General features: G+C 36.3%; 1 protein-coding gene across 1 annotated transcript in view; it reads left to right on the top strand.

Moving 5' to 3' along the window:
* The window catches only part of NSD2 (nuclear receptor binding SET domain protein 2), a 63,840-nt gene that overhangs the window by 16,393 nt on the left and 23,585 nt on the right, over positions 1-23,862 (top strand). The window contains exons 2-9 of the mRNA XM_009285408.1: positions 807-972; positions 6,169-6,335; positions 6,703-7,194; positions 11,884-12,028; positions 13,050-13,127; positions 14,606-14,724; positions 17,800-17,881; positions 18,901-19,025. Of these exons, the coding sequence (XP_009283683.1) occupies positions 807-972; positions 6,169-6,335; positions 6,703-7,194; positions 11,884-12,028; positions 13,050-13,127; positions 14,606-14,724; positions 17,800-17,881; positions 18,901-19,025 (1,374 nt within the window). The remainder of the gene's footprint in view (positions 1-806; positions 973-6,168; positions 6,336-6,702; positions 7,195-11,883; positions 12,029-13,049; positions 13,128-14,605; positions 14,725-17,799; positions 17,882-18,900; positions 19,026-23,862) is intronic.

Raw genomic sequence — 23,862 nt, 5'->3', positions numbered from 1 at the left:
CTGTCCCTTGAAGTGGAAATAGTTCTGTAATTGTTTTCCAATAGCTAAAATAGCTTTAGAGTACCAGCTGAGCACTCACAAACTTTTACTGCTAGAACTGGAACAGAAAAAAAAATATTGCAAAAGAGTGTGGGGAAGGGTTCATGTCACAAATTCTCAGTATGTAAAAAGACAGCTGAAAGATGCATAGTTTGGGGTTTTTTAACTGGTTATTTATGTAGTTTCTATTCAGACATAAAGACAGTATTTCAGTCTATTCTAGTTTGGGAATTTTATATCTTTTTTTTAAATCTAAGAACACATTTATGTGTATAGCGCTTAACTTGATTAATAATACTCAATACAGAGGGAGGGAGGTTGGCTCTTCCACATCTACACCCAGTGCTCAGTTAATGTGTTTGAAATTAAAGTAAGCCTTCCTGAAGGTCTCACAGCAGTTACTCGAAAAGATAAAGGCAAACCACAGCTTACTTGCCAACATTTCTAACTAAAAACAAAAACATAAATGGAACTTGGGATTTTTTTTGCTGTGAGAGAACAAAAATTACGACTTAAAGTTTTTATTACACATGAAATATGATTGCTGTTTGTTAGCAAACATGATAGTTCTTTATTCTGGAGAACTATTTCTTATTTCCCTCCTTCCATTACGACTCTGTGTTTTTACATATAATGAGAATGTTTAAACAGAGAATATGAACTGTAGTTTGTTGTTTATTTTTGTGTGCTATTTAGTAATCCTAGTGCATATCTGAAGAAATATGGTGATAGTTGTTTGGGTTTTTTTTCTTTTTTTATCTTTTAAGGCTCCTGCTAAGAGAGATCCAACTCAAAGTACCGTCAAAGAAGACAAAGTCCATCTGTTGAAGTATAATATAGGAGATCTAGTGTGGTCAAAAGTGTCTGGTTTTCCATGGTGGCCATGTATGGTTTCTGCTGATCCTGTTCTCCATTCCTACACTAAACTAAAAGGTATGTCAGTGATGTTACAAACATCCAAGTTTCTTCAGGTATACATAACCATTATTTGGGGAGAATTCTGTTCTTCATTTTATCTATTCAGTTGTATCAGTAACTGAATTAGCTCCTTGTTGTCAAGAGGAATGTTAAAATCATGTAAACAGTATTCTTGAGCATATAGCAGATGGAGCTTTTTTCCCACTGTGTCTTTTTAACTCTGAACATTCTCCGAAAGATACCAAAATTGTGATCTATGAAACTGTGTGAGTCTTATTAAAAAATTATCTGATGGTACTTTCCATTGTTTTTATTGAGATGCTTGGAGAAGTGATATGCGCTAAAAACTTTATTGGAAGCTAATGGGAATTAAATACTCCTGATGATTATGCTTTACTAAAAGCAATCCGTAATTCAGGCAGGTAAATTTTCTGTGATTCATAGAATCAATACTGTTATCTACAGACAACATCAGTTGATTCTAAATGCAGGGACTACCAAGTGTTAATGAAATTTTTAAGTAGTAATCTGTATGATTTCTTAATCTCACTTGCAGCTTTGTTCTCTGTTCTGATACCTGAAACTTGTGAGGCTTATCTGTGCTGGTTATAGAATGATAGAAGTAATACAGGTTGGAAAGGACCTCTACAAGTCATATGGTCTCCAAGTTAGAGCAGGTTGCTCAGGGCCTTGTCCAGTCAAATATTTCATGTCTTCAAGGATGGAGACTTTACAGCCTTTCTGGGCAACCTCTTCCAGTGACTGGCAGCCATTATGGCAAGAAGACTTTTCCCTTTATCTAGTTGAAATTCTCTTTGTTTCAACCTGTGTCCATTGCCTTTTGTATTGGCACTGTGTGAATCAGATTGATTAGGTACAATTTGCCCTTGGTGAGTCTGTGCTGGCTATTCCCAGACACCTTCTCGTCTTTCATGTGCTTGGACATGTCTTTTAGGAGAATTTGCCCCATAATCTTGTAGGCATTGAGAGTAAGCTAGTCAGCCTAGCTTGTAGTTCCCCAGATTGTTCTTGTTTTTCTTGAAGATAGGTGTGATGTTTGCAATGTTTGCCTTTTTCCAATGATCGGGTATCTCCCCTGATGGTTGTGACCTTTTTATAGAGATCACCCTTGCAATCACATTGGCCAACACCTTCAGCTCTTCCTGAGGCATCCCATCTGGTCCCATAATCTCATAGATGTCCAATTTGATTAAGTTCTCCCTGACTTTTTCTTCATATGCTGTGGGTAGTGCCTCAGTCTTGCAGCCTTTATAACTAGACTAAGGGATCTGAAGGCTTGGGGGCAAATGTTACAGCTTAAAAAACAAACAGACAAACAAAACTCGGAGAGAGAGAAGACACAGAGTACCCCAGCCTTTTCTGTGTCCTTTGTCACTCAGTCTCCTGCCCCAGTGAGTATTCCTTAGCCTTCCTTTGCTACTGTTGTATTTACAGAAAATCTTCTTGCTGCACATTGCATCCCTCACTAGTTTTAAATCCAGCTGAGCACTGTAAACTATTTTTTGCTATGTTTATGCCAAACTGTACTGAAAGTTTGGTAAACCTGAAAACGGAATCCAGAAAACTTGCAGTTTAAGGAGAAAAGCAAGAAGTTAATAGGAATATCAAAACAAAATAGGAGCACATAACTTTGTTTTGATATTTATGCTTCTAAATACTTTCATGTATTTTATTAGATCAAGTGAAAGTATCGGCTTCCATTGTTATGAACAGAGTAGGGCATTTACTTGTCACTAGAGATTTCAGTAACTTTTAACTATGTATTTCCAAGTCTGGGAAGGGAGTGTTTTTGTGGTTTTGGTTTTACGTCATTTTCAAGGGTTGCATTGAGATCTTCAAAAATAGACTAGAATATAAATCTAAAATTTGCATTGGAATTACAAATTTCCAGTGTGGAGGGACTGTGTAAACATGTATGATTGGAAATCAGAATAATCTTGATACTTTGGAGGTGTGGTCTGAAAAAAAGTACAGTTCAGTAGAAGTAAGTGTTGGATTTTTACAGTGGTACGTGATCAAGCTGGGAAACAAGTGGAAAGCTGCATTTTCACAGAAAGGAGTCTGAGAGTCATAATAACCCATTGTAGTTTTCTCTGCAGAAAGACCAAAATCACACTGACATAAATTAATAGTGCTCCTTATAAAAAGCATGAAGTAGATCCTTTGCTTTTCCAGTGTTAGCATGGCCTCAGCGGAAGTACTTTGTTCATTTCATCCTGTTTGGGCCATCTCATTTCAAGAAACATGGACCAAACAGAGAAGGTTCTGAGGACAGCGTGAACAGAAATCTAGGAGCCTACCTGCACAGACAGACTGAAGGAACTGGGGCTGTTTAGTCTGACAAGGAGTAGCTAAAGGAGTAACAATGAATATTTAGACTACATATTAATAACAACTTGGAAGGGATAAAGATAGTGAAGCATTGGTGTGGATTGCCTGGAGAAATGGTGTGATCTCATTCATAGAAGGTTTTTAAGAACAAATTGAATGAGGATCTCTAGGATTATAGCTAGACTCAATGTTGGTAGTAAACTAAATGGCTTCTTGAGAACCCTTTCAAGCATTCATACAATTGCTAGAATGGTTATTGTAGACTCCTCAGACAAATTTTTTCCTGTAGCAGTCTTGCAGAGTTTTGATCAGGCAGTCCCTGTGATTTTAGTCTTTGGATTATTAGGTCTATTATGAAATAAAGAGTTGGATTTTGAGAGAAATAAAACTGTTTATTTGTTCCTAACTGAATTACTCTGCTTCTTGAAAGGAGCTTCATTATCAAGAATCTCTGTGGTAGCTTTTTATAAGAAACTATAGAAATAGATCTAACAGAAACCAATGTCCTATGTCTGAATGCAACCGGTGCAGTGCTAACAGAAAGAAGGGCCCACGTACTTTGAGATGTTAACTTCCATCTCTTTGAAGTAATATGGATGAGGGTAATACTTGCTCTGGAGTTGGCTTGGGGCCTGCCTTTTCTCTCAGGAAGTTGACTAGGGCTGGGCAGCCATCATAACTGATAAATGCACACAGATACGCATATTTCCATCACTACGTATTTCCAGTTGTGTATTATCTTCCACCTAGAGTTTACTATTGAGGCACTATCAAAAGTCTTCTGTTCCAAACAAAAGAGTTCTTTTATCTGGGAGTTGTAGAAATACTCAGCTAGGTCTCTGTATTTCTCATTTCTAGGATTAGGTTCGACAGTGTTTATAAACAATCTGAATTTCTGGATGCTAATACTTGATTTCATCATTCCAGCTGGTTAGGCTTGAGAAAAGTTTGTAACTTTCAACTTGCAAGATGCACACTTTCATGTAAGAAGGCCCATACTGAGTCAGACTAAAGCTCCATCTCATTTAATATCCTGTCTCTGACTGTGGTCAACCACAGATGCCAGGGTACAGAAAAAGACAAGTAATAGTGGTGGGTACCCAGAACACTCTCCCAAACCTTCAATTGAATTAGTGGTTCCAGGATTCTGTGAACCCAAAACGATATCTTTGTGTATAACAACCCTTAATGAATTCCATTATTTTATCCAGGAGCATTGATACGAATTCAGCCCACAGAAGATACCTGAAGGTTCACAAATAGGTTCGATGATTCTAGTGGTAGGCGCTATTATTTAGACTCGTTAATTAGGCAGTTACAGCTGTCCAGCATTATATTGTAAAAGGAATAGAGTGTGTCTGCTTGGAACTGGGCTGTTGGCTGCTCAGAGGCAGATCTTTACAGGTGATTGTAAATGTAGTCTGTGCCATCTCTCTGCAGCTAGGACATCCTGGTAAAATATGAAAATTATCCTTTATTTCATCATAGACAGATCTATTTCATCAGAGCTCAGTAGTCCCTAGTTAAGCCACAATTTCTTGATGAGGACAAAATAATTACTGTGCGAAAGAATTGCTCCTGACAGTGGATTACTGGAACATGTATTAGACTACTGGATTGGATGTGTGATGCATACAGTGCCAAGACCTTTCCCTATGTCATTCCTCTAGATTCTCATATCTAATCTCAAATGAGTCATTGTAAGTCTAGAAAACCCAGTAATAATAGTACATGAAGCAACCACCTAGAAGTATTTGCTGATTAAGGTGGAAGACATGCAGTGTATGAATAACCTAGTAAAATCTAGACCTACTTAGAAGACATCTGTAATGGAGAACTGTGACTGTTACTTGTTCTTACTGGGTAGACATCCTTACCTGATTTCCTCTTCCTCCCAGACTACACGTTAGACATACTAATGTGGTGACACCTTGAAGAACCATAGATACTGGGGGGGCGTAACTGATCCTTTTGCAGCAGGACTGAATTTACAAACACAAAAGTGTAGGTCATCACAGTTAAAACCTTCTCTATTTTTAAGTGAGACCCTAATTTGTACACTTAGACAACAAATCTGCGAGTTTTAATGAAGGAGATGCTAGAGGACGTCTTAAGTCTGATTCTCTTACCTCTGCCTTTTAGAAGTTTGTTGTTACCTGTGAACTCTTTGGTGAATTTTGAAGGTGGTGTCTTCCCGCTTCACTGTAGAATAGCTGAGATCTTTAGAAGGGGAAGGTTGTATGTCTATATCTTACGACAGTGAGCCAATATTCTCTTTACAATCTTAGAAGAATGGATGTTTCTTGTCTAGGTTTCAGAATTGTTCTCTCATCTTCCCACTCTCCCTTCTCTCCGTTCCACCACCCAAATCCTTTTCATTTCTTGCTTTGATTCCTTAAAAGCTTGGTTAAGATGAAATTATGATTGCAAGTGTTAAAACTAGTTGAAGTATGTGTTTTTATTCAAGAATATTAAAAGATAAAGTTTAGGCTAATCAGAGTTGAGGCTGAATGCACAGGCTATCCAAGCTTTGGAAACTTTTTCAAATGTAGCATTTTCAGAAACATCCAGGCCTATGTGTAAGTTAATATATATGGAAAGCACTGACAGATGATTGTAACCTTAAGTTAATTTAGCAAAGCATATTCTTGTTTGGAATTAAACCATTGGGCTTTTATGTCAAACTTCATAGATTATAGCTCAGAGACTTTCAAGATGGTTAAGTGAGTTTTTGAAAGGTTAACTAGTGGTACTGTACTTTTGTCATGGTAACTAGAGCAGCTTACAAAAGACTTCAAGTCTGAAAGTGCAGAGAACAACCTCAGTTGTATCTTAAATACATTTGTTTTTAATTTTCAGGACAGAAAAAGAGTTTTCGTCAATATCATGTTCAGTTTTTTGGAGATGCCCCAGAGCGAGCCTGGATATTTGAGAAGAGCCTTGTGCCCTTCAAAGAAAAAGACCAGTTTGAACAATTATGCCAGGAAAGTGCAAAACAAGCCCTCACTAAAGCAGAGAAAATAAAGGTAAGAGGCTACCAAGTCAGACAAGATTTGCAGCTTTTTATTTTACTGTTACAGATATGTACGGATATAAATAGATAGTCTAGAAAGCTTTAACGACAGCTTGTTTTACAGAGGCTTGTAGTCTTATATTTTACCTATAGATGCAAAGAATGGGATGATTTGCCACTGTTTGTTACTTATTAAAAATCAGTACTCTTCTGCTTTGTCATTGATTCATGCATAGTATCAGTACTATCAAATGCAATTCCATTTGAATGTTTGAACTATAATTATACATTACACAGTCTCTTGGAAATGTTTTGTGTTAATGTTGACATTTTGAAATCAGAAGTCGGCAAATTTCTCACACTGTCGTCTTATCTTGCAGATGTTAAAGCCTGTTTCAGGGAAGCTGCGGCCACAGTGGGAGATGGGTGTTAAGCAAGCAAGTGAAGCAGTAGGCATGACAGTGGAAGAACGGAAGGCCAAGTACACCTTCATCTATGTTAGGGACAGACCTCATCTTAATCCTCGAGTGGCAAAGGAAGTTGGCATTGCTGTGGAACCATTAGAGGAGATAGATGAGTCATCTTACTCAAACGAAGAAACCACTCAAAATCTGAAATCAATGAAGGAGTCGGGCATTCCTAACAAGAGGCGGAGAAGGACGTCAAAATTGTCTGCCACTGATGATATGCAAGAAAGCAGTCAGTCGGGGACTAAGAATACTACTCCTCAAAAGTCATCCGAACAGGCAGAATCCAAAAGAGGGATAGGCTCCCCTCTCAATAGAAAGAAAACTCCAGCATCTACTCCGCGAAGCAGAAAGGGCGATGCAGTATCTCAGTTTTTGGTCTTTTGTCAGAAGCACAGAGATGAGGTTAGTCTCTTTTAGCTGTTATTGTTGTTGATTGCCTCTTCTCATTTCTGTACTTAAAGAAACTTCTTTAGTTACAAAAACTAGTTGTTACTGTAGAATCCATAATACTCTGGGCTTGACAAGGTATGCCTGCATCAAATCTCAGTCTAGACAGGAACAGAGGAAGAATGGAATGTACATAAGCAATATAAACAAGACAGTGATAATGCCATTGTACTTTAAGCATAAGTCATGTTAGTATCTTCCTACATAATCTTAATAGTCTTTTGTATTAGCCATAATTTTTTTAATGTATATAAAATACTGTAGATATGCATACATATGCTCAGGCAAATATAACGAAGGTTATGCTGTTTATGGCGATCTACTTGTAGTTAGCTTGTACATTCTTTCTGAAAATGTGGCACAAACCCTTCGGTTTGTTCCTTTGTCTTTGAACTACTCAAAAACTCCATTTACCCACCTAGAATCTTTTGCTGAGCTTCAAAAGAAGCTACTTAACAAAGCTTGTGAAAATCACTGTCGGTGTGCAATCTGCTAGGACAGAAACTAGGTCCTCTTGAGAGGATTACACTCATACCTTAATATCAACATTTCTTAGGAAGACTGTTAGAGGTATAAAAGCAGTACTGCTGTTCTAGCTCATTACTTTAAAATCATGACCATCATTTTTCTTCCTTACAACCCTCTGCTCCATTTGCAGTACAATTCCATGCACTGAAAGAATCATGAGTTCTCATATTTTCTTGTAGTTGTACTATTGCATAATACTCACAGAAGGACCAGAAAGTTAGTGGTGACTTTGTCACACACTTTAGCTACTGAATGGTTATAAGAGGTTTGTGTTAGAAAACATTAATAGATACGAACTTATAAAGAAAAAATGAAAAACAGATTCTGTTGTATGGAAGTCAATTAGTTGTGGTTCAACTTAGGATCTTTTTAGATCATTGCAACTTAAGCTAATACTGAGAATGAAAATGAACACAGCGTTACATACACCTTTTAGTGGCTTTCGTTAAATTGAGAAAAACTTTGGCGGTTCAGTTTGCTGGCTCCAGAAAGGAAAGGGTTTTGTAGCCAGACTATTAAATACAGATTTTGACATACTCGTTATGAAAAGCTGTATGGGTAAATCATCTGTCTCATGTTTGAGAGACCTGAGTTCTATTTCCAGGTCTTCTATCAGTAACCTTGTGTCTTGTATAATGGCAAGGGGGAATTTCCTTGGCCTTTAAGGTAGGTAGCAAGAAGTCTTGTGCAATATTGAGGGACATGAAATTACTTCTCTGGAAGAAATGAGATTATTATGACTGGTTTTATGGACTCATAGCCAAACATATCTTACCACAGAAGAGACATGCTGAGTCTCTGATGTTATATTTCTATTTTCTGTGCCAGTTATCAAGCTTTATTCCCTACTATGGTTATACTGTAATTCTCAACTTAATAGATGGAAAATATGAAGACTATTACAATATTTGACATTGAGGAATTGCTTTGTCTTCAGTGTCATTTTGGGAAACTGAAAAACTTGCATAAGCTTGAAAATCACACTGATGATAGTGGCTAATATTGCACAGAGTTATAAGTAGAAGGAAGTAAGTTTCAAAATATTACATATATTTAGAGATGACATCAGTCATCAAAACCCAAATCCACCTAATTGTGTAATCCATTCTAACAGGTACAGAAGCACTTCTATGCGTAGAACAGAACTAGGTTACAAAAACTGCAGACAGCAGGTAGCTGCAGATAACAGTCCCTCTAACTGATCAGGGCAGTAGAACCTGTCTTTCCTTTCTCTTGATTCGAAGTTAACTGGCAAAGTGGGGAAATACCATTTTAGATATTCATGCTTCTTGCACAGAACCTAAGTTATCTGAGTTTAGTTAACACTTCCAGCCTGTCATGTCGCTTTTGAAATGGCAGTTTTGTGCCTTTGGTGGAAGGTGGAGATTGTATCCAAACTAGTATTCGGAGTTTCCCCGTCGGTTAGGCTTATCTGGTTCAACTTGCATGGTTTGCTTTCCATCCAAGAGTTTGTTTGGTTGCTGTTGTAGGTGTTCTGATGCTTTAGAAGGAGTGATAACGTTGGCTAAAAAACAGACCTGTTTTTGAGCTACTTGCATTGGCATCTGAGAGTTTAGTGTATGGCTACTGTAGTATTTGCATGTAGAAGCTTAGAAGAAAGGAAAACTATGGATCCAGAAGAGGCTCTCTGGCCCGCAGACTTGGGAAGGGATGGAACTGAATGGAAAGGAATGACTGAAGACTTCTCTTTTGGGGCCTTTAATAATCACAAGCTCTCTTAAAAGTAGAGCCATTTCTGTTGTGTCTTGCTTGGAGTCCAGCTTTGTACGGTAGTAGGATTCGTATGTCGGTTTAGTTTTATTAATTACTACTTTTTGTGTTACTTTTTCTGGGGATAGGAGGGTGAGGAATAGTTGAAGTTTTTAGAAATGAATGATGGCTGCTGGAAGACTGGATGAACTGCTCGAAAATGTTTTTAATGATTTAAGAGGCATGCTTCCCTGAGGGAGGCGTTGAAAGCTTGGAGCACTTTCATGGTTGTAGTGACGCATTAAGTATTTTGTGCTGTTACCAAAGGAGTAAAGATATATTTTGTACTATTGGTATTCTTCTGTGTTTCCTCTGTGAAATATAACCATAGTAATCATTCGAAGGGAGTGTCTGACTTTGACATAAAGGTATTGTTCAGCTAGAGGCAGACAGCTATACTGTTTATATTAATTCATTGATTTGGGCCTTGAGTCTGTTTTGAGGTAAATTAAGAAATAATTTCACTGGCAGGGTGAATTGAAGATTTCTGCATGCATAAGGAGTTGTTGAACATGAAGACAAATAAGAGTGAAGGTAATACTCTTTGCTTGGATGAGCTAGGACGTGCCTGGTCTAATTACCATGTTTTCCACACCTATAGTGATATTTATTCCCAGATCCAAGAAAAGATCTTCCATGTGCTCTGTAGCATAGTTAGACTTAGAATAAGTATCCAGGAGAAGTGCATGATTTTCATGTACATCAAGATACCCGATACATCATTTCTAGTATGTATGCTGGGATTATGTATTACAATATGAAGACTTTTGGAGAAGGCTGCTGGGCATTTTCCTTGGAGGCCTTCTTTGCAAGGATCCCTTAATCATTAAGAACCATGAGTGTCTTTTGCTTGTCATTTCACAGCACTCCTAGTCAGCTGAAAGTTGTTTTTATTCGTATTTTGGTGGGACTGGAGGTGATATTAAACTATCTCATTTGTGCGAACAAAACTAGTTATTTCTTAGAGAATTAAATAACTCTGTGCCCTAGTTGAGCACAACCAACTATGCACTTAGTGGCAATGGTCAAAATTGATGCTAATTTCTTTTCCTAAAGAAGTGAGATTTGTGGGAGGGTCTGTCTACATTCTCCCCTCTCAATAACTTTTTTGACATTGTTGGATTTTAATTAGACTTTGAGTAGAGGTCTCCAAAGGTAGTTGTGTTCTCCAAGCTTTATGCAGATGGATTATGCCTGGTAGAAGCAAGTGAACTCTTGGTACTCTACTAGGGGAAAAATTACAGCATGAATTTCCCTACTAGACACTGAATAATCCCAATGGAAGAAAGGTACTACAACTATTCTAACCCCTGGAGAAGCTTCACTTGTATCTTGTTTGACAACAGGAAATGCAATTTTAAGACACTAAGTTCTAAGAAATTAGGTTTAATCACTTCCACTTACCACAGAAAATTTGTATTTCTGTTCTGTTGAATGGTGTTACTGTTTGAACGCTTGGCTTTGTTGGCCTAGTTTTTATTTTGCTCTATGATTTTGGGGTATTGGTTGCATCACTCCAGTAATAGGATTTTGGAGAATGCTGGGTAATGAGGTGAGGGGGCTACTGTTTCATTTCTGTAGATCGTACAATCTTAGAGCTTTCTGACTTTGTATGATTAATCAAATCTGTTTTTCCTTAAGTAGAAGTATGGGAATACTGAAGGAGTTTGGGAGGATTTTTTCTTTGTTTTTAATACTGGATTTTCTGTTTGTGTTCAATAAACTTCTAGAAACTCAAATTCCATGTTGATGGCTATTATGTGTCATGCTCACATTATTAAGAAAAGATGCACAGCTTTTTGAGTTCCTAATATTCATATACATAGAATAAAATGATTAATTAATACAGGAAAATGTTGCATCAGATGCTAGCTTGTGTAAATCTCTCTGCTAAGATAGGTGTAATGAGTTTAATGTACTTGTAATGTATTTAATGAGTTCTCCTATGAATTGATGGATGTCTTTGTAGGCAAGCATATATTCCACTATTTTTTGTCTGTCTCATGTGGTATAGATTTAAACTTAATCAAGAAATAATACAAAATTTTTTTAATGACCACAACACAAGATTTACACTTACTCCATTTTTTTGAATGTTAAAAGATACTTCCAAAATGATTCTTAATACTTCTGAATATGCTAATAGATTTATTTTTTTTAGAGGGAGAGAGAGAGAAGTGGTTATTCAAAGAAAAACTGGATACAGAAGGTTTTAATCTAGTTCCGTCTACAGCAGAAATGTTAGATAACTTGTTTGTATCCAGTTTTCCAAAGCAATAGAAGTATGTACACCATTCTTTTCAATGGTCACCTTTTTTTAATACAACCCTATTTCTGCATGTATAGGTGGTTGCTGAACATCCAGATGCTTCAAGTGAGGAGATTGAAGAATTGCTCGAATCGCAGTGGAACATGCTTAGTGAAAAACAGAAAGCTCGCTATAACACAAAGTTTGCCATAGTGACCTCTCCCAAATCTGAAGAAGACTCTGGTAAACGTAAAACTGTGCTAGTGTACTCTAACTAAATTTGATATACATAGTGGTGTTAAACTAAGCACATATTTGAGACCTGTAGGGAAAACAGCTTTCACTGTTTTCCAGTTTTAATTCTTGGTGTTTGTGCCAATAGCAAAGGAATGCCAATGGTTACAATAAACGCAATCCATGAAGTCTACATTTCTTGCTCATTGTTCTGAAAAGTTGTTATATGTAAACCTTCTGCTGTTTAGAGATTGCTGATTTCTCATTCTTCTTCTGCCCATAAGCAGCTGCCATTGCATCCACTGCCTGTTACGAGTGGATGGTGGGAAAGGAAGACAAAGTGTTACTACTAGTAAAATTTGAGTTGTTTTTTTATAGAATAGTTAGGAAATTGTTTAAAAAGTTTAATCAGTGCTACACCTTTTCTTCATATATACCTAAAGTATATTACCTCATATCATCATCAACTCAGGAAGAAGTATTCCAAACTTTATTCTGAAACTTTCATCCGTTTGGCATTTTATTGTGCTACTCAAAGTTTTTAGGATATTGTACGAGACTGCAAATACTTTTTTTTTTTTTCTCCTTTTATTTTTTTGTTGCTGTTGTCTAGCGTTTGGTTTAGATAAACAATCTCAATTATTTTGCAAAATATTTGAGGGGTTTTGGAGTCACTTATTTGAGAAAGAAGGAGGAAGATAGTTTGGCATTTGCATGAACTTTATCAAATTTAACTAGCTATCATTTTTCAAATTTAAATAGCTTTACAGCACTGTAAGAAGACTTATTATGGAAGTATTAGAAGCCAACAGGTGCTGCTTTGGGCAATGACAAGAATGAGAGGGAGTGTTTGAAAGTTTGTGAGACTTGGAAAAACTTGTATAAAAATGGCAGTCAGTTTTGTTAACTATCTGTGTGTGTGTGAAATAACATCTTTTTGTGGAAAATTGAAAAGTTTTTAACTTTAAATTTTAAGTGTCAAATATTTGGATATCAGTTTTAAAAAAAACCACATTCTGTATCTCTCAAGGTTCATCATTGAAGAATATTGGAGAGGCCAAACGTAAAGTGTTTCAAGACTCACCTAAAAGGAGATCAAGATCCAGAAGTAATTGAAATTTGTGTTGTGTGCAAATAGTTCATCATTATAAGTAGCTATTGAGTGTATTTTTTTATGTAATCGCCCACGTATCATAATCTCTTTATTTTATCTCAGATGTTGTCTTCCTTGACGTTAGAATTTTAATGGATCCCAAATTAAATATCTAAACACTGTAGTGCTGAATTTTGTTCACCTTCCTCAGTGTCATATTACAAGAAATGTAATTGAAATTGTACCTGTACCAGGTGTTTCTAGTACATATATTGTGTACATTTATAGTATTCTACAGATGAAAACATGTCAGTTCAATCGTTCCCCTACCCAAATCCTCTTATCTTAAACTTGGAAGAATATTGTGGGATTTCTTTTGCTGGCTTTTTGTAAGTAGCAGGTTCTCCTGGAGCCATTTCAGTCTGCTTTGTGGATTCAGAGTCTGATAATAGAATATGTCCTAGATTGTTTAGATAAGAACATTAATTTGAAAATTATCCGTATTTTCAAGTTGCTATATTTTTAATATTTACAGCTATTTGTTCCCACTGGAATAGAATGCTTGTAGCTGTAGGGCAATTTTCAGTTAACATATTTGTGCCCCTGGAGTTTGCAATCTTCATACTAATAATACTCTGTAGCTTCATAAACTAGAGAGTACTGGAGAGTGTAATAATGTCATTTCATCCTGATAAAACAGACCACTTCCTAAACTTTCATCTATCTTTTTGAGGTGGTAGAGCGAGTGTAAACAATAGCTGAACCTGTGGAAGGGGTATGTAGGTTAGTCACTGACTTTTGTAATTTAGCAGCTGCTTGAACTTTACAGTGAACAATCACCTAAATACGTGAATAAGTCTGTTGGTTTAAAATGACCAATGTGATTCTGTTCTTAGGATTTTGGTTCACAAAGGAAGGGGATCTTACGGTCTCCTGAAAAATATAAGTAAGCTTGTTAGAGAGAGTCTGGAACTGCCATACCAGAAAGAGAGAATTAATCTGTACGGTTGGTGATATCTTGTCTTTTCCAGAGGCCCCTTAATAGATGTCGCCAGTATCTTCATCTGTATCATTTGGAGAACTTAAAGGAGACTTAAGGAGGAGACTTAAAAATTCATTTCAGTGATAAGACACTGTTACAAAGTGGCAGGAGAGTTAAAAGCTGTATGGATCAATCGTGCAGTCTGACGATATGAAACAAATGTTGGGCAGTAATATTAAGATCTTAAACTAGTGCTTATACAGGTAGATTCATCTTTCTAAAATAACTTGAGTATGAAGCAGTTGAGTTGGATGTGTTCTAGAGTTAGTCTTCAGCACCAGAAACCAGACCTTAAGCTTTAAGAGGTCATCAAACTGTGTTAATGTTTAACCATGTTTTAAAAATAATGACTGAAAGAAAAGTAACTTAAATAACTAGATCAGTTCAAAATAATTTGAAAGTGGGTTTTAGATTATTTTTCATGTAAGTTTCCCCCATCCCCCATCCCAAGGTAACTTACATGGAAATAAAAGAAACCAAAAAAAGAGGACAAAGGAACCTACAGAAGATTTTGAAGTTCAGGAAGCACCTAGGAAAAGACTCAGGATGGATAAACAGAATAATCGGAAGGTAATTATGTCGTTGGTTTGTTTGGGTTGATTTATAGCGGCACCAATCACATTGCTGTAGTTAAGTTTGTCAGCATTTCCGTTTTCAGGATTAAAAAAGTAATGTCTGTATATCAAACCAAACCATTGTAAATATTCAGATACATGTGAGCTTATCGCTGTGGGGTTTTTTTCTTTGGTTTTGAGAATGGAAGTATGTACTTAAACTGTGGTGAAAATGTATGCTGAGAAAATCTGTTTCCCGAAGGAATGTGCAGACACATGACCTTTCCGTGTTGTCATGCTTTGTAGTTCCTTTTCTTTCCTCCTGCACTGGAGTTCAGAGATGTATACAAGAACGTAAAAAAACCAACTTTAGTCAATACTTAATTTAGACAAAAGTGGGGGGAGAGAGGAAAGCAAGTGAAGCAAAACAGAAAAACTACTTTTCAAGAACTGGAAGCCTATAGAACATTTTAGAGTGGCATGCTGACCCATTTCTTAAGTTAGGAAACTGCAGTAAATATTACAGTATATTTATTGCACAAATCACAGGCTCCTTTTCAGTTTAGCTTGCTTGTGAGAATGAGAATTATCCTTACCTAGGTCACTAAAACTATATATATGGATAGAGCCCAAATCTTGTAGAGACTTAAGCATAGGTTTATTTAGTCATGCATGTAGACCAGTGAACTTAATGGATTTTACTTGTGTGGAAAGCTTAGCTCACAAGTGTTTTCAGATATGCTATTACAGTATCATACTGTAGTGTGAGTATCGCAGGCCTCATCTCAGGACTTTAGTGGTACAGCTATTAAATGAAACAACCTAATATAAGGAAAGGTAGTAGATTTATTTTTTAAATGAATTATGGAGGTCACACTTGTAGATGTCAGTTTGTTTGGTAGGCTGGTTATTTTAGTACCTCTGTTGATATTGTGGATATTCAGACAACTTGTTTAGAGTTCAATATAAAAAATAAATAGAATTTCAGATAGCCAGGCTTAATGAGCTTATTAGCAAGGGACAAAGATAATTCTTAGAGAAATGTTGTTACCTTTGCAGAAAGAAGGGCCAAAACTGGTTTTTGCACTTCTTGCTCTAACAGGTTAGTCATTGAATGATTCGTCTTACATTCTAGGAGAAGTTTTTGGACCCTTTTTAAACTTGTCTAATTGATTTGAGTTCGCTATAATACACTAGATCCATGGAATAATTAAGTTTACTTACTGTAATTTTTGCTATGAAGTCCTTGTTTTGACTGTCCCTAAAGTTACTTCTTTACTGTCCCACCAGCATTCGTACACTACAATTAGCCTACATTATCACAAGTAGAATGAAAGGTGGTTGCAGTATAGTTCATGGAGGGGAGGTTTTGGTATCTTTGATGCTGTGATGCAGATGTGAATACTAACAGGAAAATAAATAAATAAATGAGATGAATGATTCCCATGAGATACATACCACTAATAACGCTGACTTAGTAATATGCATTTAAAAAGTGTTGTCCTCTATCTGATCTGTTTATCAGAACTAGTTACAAGGAATCTGGTGTGTGTAAATATTAGGTAATTTGGAAACTAAATGCATATAGCAGTGTTTGTGCTTCCGTCCACAGAAGGGTCAGATACCGTAGAATGGTTGCTTTGCGGTTTCTTTTATTACTTCTAGCTGTATGTGCTGCTGCTTAGTAAAACATTTAGTGAATGACAGTAAAAATGTCTGTGTAATGATTCAAAAAAGCAAACACTAACCATACACCTTCCTTCTGCTATTCCCAGTTTACCTGCAGGCTTTTGTTACAGTCATTTTGGATAGGAGGAGCTTTAATGACTTTTTTCATGACGTTTTACTTCTTGCATGAGTTCTGCATTATCCTCTCCTTTTTGTCCTTAATTCTTATTTACGAAATCTGAATGTTTTCACACAAAGTAACTAAGTCATGCATACCCATATGGAAGTTTTTCAAAACTAATTCGTTCATCAGTGCTTTCCTGATGAATATAAAATGCACATTAACAAAATGGGGGTTCTGTAAAGCATGCTTTAAATTTAAGAGTGAACTATACTGTACATTTTCTTTCATTTTTACACAGAAGTGTAACAGTAATCTTACAAAACGGATATTGGGAGCCTCCGGTGGCATTAGTGGTAGGGCGTCTTGATCTACTTAGAAGTCAGTAAAAGCACAGTGTAGCACATCTGTAGTACAGTAGCCATTCATATTTATTTTTACAAAGGAAACCAGTTCTCTGGCCTTTGAGGTGTTCATCTGCACATCTTTTGTAAAACTGAATGTCAGATGAAGAATATGAAAAAGTATGTAAAACCTTCTGTTTGGTAGAATTATTCTTTTTGATCAGGTGAGCATTTGTCAGGGTTAAGCATTCTTGGCTACAATTTTAATGGCTTATTACTTGAATGAAATTGTAACATACAAAAAGAAAAAAAATAGTGGCATGTGTAAGGAACAGTGTCTAATTTTGACAAAGCTTTGACAAAAACTTCCCCAGTTTTCGGCCTAAACTTTTAATGATAAATTCTCAATCTGGAGCATTTATGTGGTGTTTGTGCTCCCTTGAAAATAGTGTTTTTATTTTGGAAATGCTGAAACAATCTTAACCATAGTAATTTAAAAAATGGCACTGCTATAAGTTGTGGAGTTGAAAGCAAGCCTCTCTGAGACTTAAAATTCTGCCCAGGGTTTTTTCTCAAATTTCTATACTAATTCTGCAGTTTACCTTTAACAATTAAAGGTTTTAATTTGACCAGTTTAGACAAAGAATAGTAAGGATAATTTACATGTTTCATGTTCGTTTAGAGCTCCCCTTTTTGGTGTGCTGAGTTTGGGATGGATAAGTGGGATGCTGGAATACTGTGTTCTTTACTTTTTCTCATTTGTTTATGGGTTTGTACCCTGTGCTGTAAATGAGTTTTAAAAATCACTTAAATGGGGCTAGCTTAACTACATTACCATTCAGGTATTTGTAAAGACACTTTCTTTTTAATAACATAAATCCAGAAGTAATTGCCAGTTTTATCCAACCACTCATAAATTAGGAGTTTTTTTATTTTTTCATATTTTTTTTTGTGACAGAGGGAGACAAGCAATGACAAAACAGCAAAAACAAACTCTTCTAAGGTCACAGAAACCTCCTCTTCACAAAAGAACCAGTCAGGTAATGTGGTCAGAATAAGTTTTAATGTAACTTTTTCAATTAAATAATTTTAAAATAAACAGGTTGTCTGAGGCAGCCGGCTAAATTTTGCTGACGCAATAACCAGTTACAGCCACTATGCCACAGATCGGGGGGGAGCGTGCCCTCTTCCTTCACTACCACCATTTTGCAACATTATACTTGACTGAAATTGTGTATTGCTGATTTAGAGCAGCAGTTCACAAGTTCACCATTTGATGGCACCAAATTAAAGCTATTGCCCTGTGATCTTGGCGAGCAGTGATAGAAATCCTACTGCTCCAATTTGTCATTGTGCATTAGCCCAATAAAACAAGTGCAGTGACCATCAATGTAATCAGTTACTATGTGATTTTAGTCCTTTTAAATGATGCTTGATGGGAGGCAGTGTGGAGCGCGAGAGGGAATTCTAAATAACCTTGGACCGAAATCCAAAAGTCAGACTTGTTAATGATGTTCAAGTTTAAGGTAACTTCTGTAAAAGCATGTCTCTTTAGGTATTATAATGATATGCCAAAGACGAGTAAGCTTCAGCAAGTTCTGCGCAATGTAGAAGTGGTGACGTGCCATAGATAATGTCTGGTACCTGGGTCCTGTATATAACCTTTCTCTTAACAAAGCGTTAGTGGTACTCAGATTGTGATGAGATCACATAGGCCTTCTAATGTTTATCTGAGAAGATAACTGTTACCTCTGCTTTAAAGAGGTCATAAGTCACAAGATATTTTGATTTTTATAGAAATGAGCCGAAAAAATTTGGGAAAACATTTCTTAGCCATTTGTAGTACATATTTGATTAATAGAAACCTCTTTATTTTTAAAATCAAGCCAAAACACATGGTTTTAGAAACTTACTTCGTGTTCTCTCAGCCCTACGTAGGTGCCCAGAAGACCTACCTAAATCATTCCTTCCTTTATCTGAAGGAATATTTTAAATGGCTTCAGGGAGATAACGTTTTAAAGTTCCAAACTTCACTTTGTAAACCAAAATTATTTTACAGCAACGAAAAATCTGTCTGATGCATGTAAACCTCTGAAGAAGCGAAATCGGGCTTCAGCAGCAGAATCTTCAACTCTTGCTTTTAGCAAGAGTTCATCTCCTTCAGCTTCCTTAACTGAGAATGAGGTAAAAAAAAAGTGGTGTTTGCACACAGCCATTTAATTACGGAAATTTTCAGGTGTGAATCTTGTTTAAAAACAAAAATCAAAGGCGAATTCTCTAACGTTGGTGCTCTAGACAAGTTACAGTTTTGGCCTCTGTGAAACCTGTTGATGTGTGCATTGCAAATTCATTTATTGTAATACGAACGTCTGATTTGGGGACGTCGAGATATTATTGTGGTTTTTAATGTATTTACCAACAAAGTTTTAGAATTGTAACCTTCTATTAGAGGCAAAGTAAAATGCCAGTGTGTTCTGTATTTTCTTCTACAGACTTTATGTAAGTGTACTACATTAGTTACATTATGTAACTCAATATTGTCATGTTGCCATAGCTTTTATATTGAAGCAAGTTTCCTAATCCTCTCTTTGATCTAGAACTGGACAGTTTTCTGAGCAGAGCCCCTTTAAGCTCAAATTAGTTTTCAGGCTGTTTAAGTGCTATTTCTCTGTGATGCAAATAGCTTCATCCCCAGTAGAGTTAAACAGACAGTGAAGGATGTATCTTTTTGATACTTACTAATCATAGTCTTAGCTCTGCATATTTGGAACTGTAATTCTTCTCAATTGGCATACAATAAATGAAATGTATGTAACAGAAGTGTATTCATACAATCCATTAAACCATTCCCCAAGTCATCTACACTATTAAAACCAATCAGCCAAAGAGTGGCAGCATGAAGGTGAAGTATGCATGCTGTTTTGCAGGTGGATTCAGAAATGTAGTTGGTAGGATTTAGTAAAATATCCATAGACAAACAGCTTCAAGCAGTTTGTATTACAGAAGCTGTAGAGAAAATACTCACCTGCTAACAAGGGAGTAGGGCTTCCAGCTATCCTAGAGACTTTTTCATCTCCCCTAACAAACGCATGAGGTGCTTAGACATTATAATGAATGCAGTTAAAATATCTAGACAATGTTCAGTAAATGGTTTACCTTTGGGTGGGGAAAAAAGATTGCATGTTAATGACTGTATATCTTACTGTAACTGGAAAAATATTTTAACAAAAAAACCCAGCATGGGGTTTGGCGCTATCCTAGAGACTTTTTCATCTCCCCTAACAAACGCATGAGGTGCTTAGACATTATAATGAATGCAGTTAAAATATCTAGACAATGTTCAGTAAATGGTTTACCTTTGGGTGGGGAAAAAAGATTGCATGTTAATGACTGTATATCTTACTGTAACTGGAAAAATATTTTAACAAAAAAACCCAGCAATTTCTCCCTCCTGTACCCCAATAAAACAAGCAAAGGAAGTCCCACAGGAAATAATGTCCATGGCAGCAGTCAAGTAAAGTAATACTTGTTCTCATTTTGTTCTCTTAATTGAGAGACTCCCATCTATTGGCTTACCAGCTTCTGCTGTTTTGGCTTTACTGCTGGGACTTGCTGTGTAACGGTTGGTTGTGTTTGGGACCATCTATTCAGCCAGACCAGTTTAAGGAACATACTGTCTTTTTGGCTCTAAATATGCATCTCCAAATATTGTAATCTCAGGAGAAAGATTCTTCCATTTCTAGATATTGTGTTTATAAAATGAAATCTCTAAAATCTCTCTTGACAAAAGGCTCGTTTTTGTAGGATTTTGGGTTGTGACTTAACGGTTCACGTGTAAAAAAGGATATGGTTATATAGGCTGAGATGGAAATTTTAAAACTTAGCTCTTAATCTACTCAGCTACTGCTAAACAGCAAAAGATGTGAGAAAAATTAACATCATACACTGCTCACAAAACACAGATACACAAACTAGAAAGTGAATTAATTGTTTTCAAGGGCTTACAAGGTTTTAAAATATCAAAACAATCCAAATCAACGTAACAGAAAATACACCTGTCAAATAACGGAGATTTTGTGGGGCTGGATGCAGGGGGGAGTAGATCAGTGGGCTGGATCCTTAGGTGGTTTAAAGCTACACTGACCTGAACTTGTACCAACTAAGGATTGGACTCAGTTTGTTTCCTATGATATTAGATATATTTTGCCTTTAAATAAAACAAAAATGTCAGGCATGTGTTTCTGAACTTACTATTGATCTATTCTACAAAACAAGGAAAGATATAAATTTTGGATTGTGTGGGTGGCTTTAAAAACTGTTTTCCCTCTTGTATTGTTATTTAGCACTTGTCTAAATGGGTAAATATGCGTGTGCCCTGAGAGCATTCATCCAGAGAGAAACCTTCTCCAGAGTGTTAAGGGAAAGAGTTTAAAAAACAAACACAATCATGCAATGATGAAAGCCTTGCTCAGCTAATTGAATAGGATGTAATTCTTCTCAACATTAAATACATTTACTGAGTAACTTTTATATTTCTGTGTTCACTATAATACTTCTAAATGTTGGCTTAGATGCTCTCTTAACAAAGATAGAAAAAATTCTGCGTATTCCACAAGTACATACACCTCCACAAGCAATACTATGTGGATTCTGGCCTGTTTTTTTTTCTCCTTTCTTTTCCCCCCACACTATTTGTGGACAGCTGGTTCCAGAGTGGAATCTGGATATGACTGTTATTTGTCAAGGACCGTTGCTAGCTGCACACCTCTTAAATGTCAGCTCGTTGCAGCTAAGTTCTAGGAAAGGTGTGTTCAATAGGATAGGAAGGGTGTGCTCAGTTTTTTCTTGTTTGAAAGATGCATCTTATTTGACATTTTTTAAAAAGATTTTTGGATGCTTTTTATTGTTATTAGGGGTGTGGGGGTGTTTTTTAATGGGGTTTACTTGAAATATTGTAAAATTAGTCAAGGCCAAATTTTCAATTGATAAGTTACTTTGGGTATCTAATTTACAGGGGAGAGAAACAGGGGTGGGCGGGTGGACTTCTGCCTTAAGAACAAACAAACATTTATAGACCTGACATATCAGAGATTAAAAGGTAGGCTTTCACTCCCTTCAAAAAATCGGGCTTTGACGTTGTTTTAAGATGGATGGACAGAAGCAGTAAGGTGTTTATACATGAATGAATAAATTTCATACCTGCATTTAATCTTGAAACAAAATACTTAATTTTACTTCTAGGCACTTGACAGCAGTTGTCATTTCCTCCAGTACTTCATGTGAAACATGATTTTGTTTAAAATCTAATTCTTAATGAGCAACTGGTAGGGCCAGATGTGAGAAAGATACTCAACACTTCAGAGTCTGCAAAAGCTCAGAGTAGTTTTTTACTGCCTATGTAAGACTTGGTGTAACCGTCCAAAAGCTCATGATATTTGTGAGAAGAGATATAGGTGGTGTATTCTCGTTTCTTTTTTTACCTGGGCCCTCCACCCCCCAATAATGTAGTAGGTGCCAGTAGAGTGTAACCAGTATTTTTTTAATAAATAAAAAAGGCTTTACATTACCATTGCTGCTGGATTATTGACACACTTTGTGTGTTTGCATGAAACATATCTGCTTTAGCTTTACAATCAATTTTTGTGGTTATTGGCGTGCTTCATTAAATTGGATGGATTTGTTAACAGCAGATAAGTGTCATAGTATCCTGCAGGGTCTAGATACTACTTCTGAACTTTGTGTCAAAGCAATTGTAATTTTTTTTAAGAGAGGACAAAATAAAGAACATGTAATACTCTAAATTCTTAGCTAGTCTGTCATTCATCATATCCTCATGAAGTATGAGCTGACCAGCAGATGGCAGTTTAAAGAAGGCTGTGAAAGATTTTGAAGGCGTTGCTTTTATCATAAGATCCTTGTATCTTCCCTAGAGGGATTTCTTTCTTCTTTCGGTAACATCCAGTGTCAAAACAAGCTCAGTTGCTGGTTATAGCTACAACTTCGTGCGTTTCCAAGGCCTAATAACGCAAGTTATAATAATGCAAGCCTTAAGTTTTGCTCTTTTTCTGCATATTAAACAGTATATTTTTTTCTCATTACCGATTTGAGGCAGATTTGTTTTATCTGCATTTTTAATGGTTATTAGCATGTGTACACAGTGGAGAAAACACGTACAATTCTTAAAAGGTAAGGTATTTGATTGAGAAGGCAGTCTTGAGACATGTACAACTTGGGACTAAAAAAGTACATCAGCTCCATTTATTGACCCTGGAGTCTAGTTGTCCTACAGTATACAACTAAAATATTCTAGGCATGCTTACTGAAGGTAAAAATAACTGTCTTTGACATCCTAAGAACAGGAAGGAAGAAAGCAATTCACATTATTTTAAAGAAACTACCGCCCTAAAGAAAAAATAGTTGAAGCTAACTTTGCAGGTTGTTAAACAAAATCAGCGTGCTTCTAGCGTTTCATTCTAGCTTCATTCGAAGATAATTTTCTCTTCAAAACAATACTTAAGGACAATTTAATATGTAGTGTCACTTTAAATCCTCTGACTTAGCAGATAGTTGTTTCCTGTGTTTGTTTCTGTATGCCTATAGATTTATTTTTTCCTGTTTCAAAGCACCAGTAAGCAGTCAGGGGTACGTGTTTGTGGAACACTGCAAGTAATTGGACTTGTTTCTTGCTAAACCTCTGCTAAAGCCTCTAATAATTGAAATGACCTGCATCGCCCACCAGATCATACAGTTTTGTTACAATGCTTCCACTTTCACATGGAAAAAAGTTCTAGGCTTGACTCTTGTTCTTTGGCAGCACGTTCTGTGTAGAAAATTAAGTTTCTTATGTAATTATTCTCATCTTGTGTATTACTTAGGCTTCGGAGTGCAGAGAATCTGTTTACTGAATGTTTACATGATGTAGGTTTTTATTCCACATCCCCTACCAAAGTATCATGAGTATCTGTAGGCAATTTTATAATGTTTTAAAATGTTCTCAGAGTTTTAATGAACTTTCCAGGCA

This window comes from Aptenodytes forsteri, unplaced genomic scaffold (genome assembly GCF_000699145.1).
Source record: "Aptenodytes forsteri isolate BGI_AS27 unplaced genomic scaffold, ASM69914v1 Scaffold88, whole genome shotgun sequence".
Classification (NCBI taxonomy): Eukaryota; Metazoa; Chordata; class Aves; order Sphenisciformes; family Spheniscidae; genus Aptenodytes; species Aptenodytes forsteri.
The sequence above is the reverse complement of the archived record's forward strand: the minus strand, read 5'-3'. Positions and strand labels throughout refer to the sequence as shown.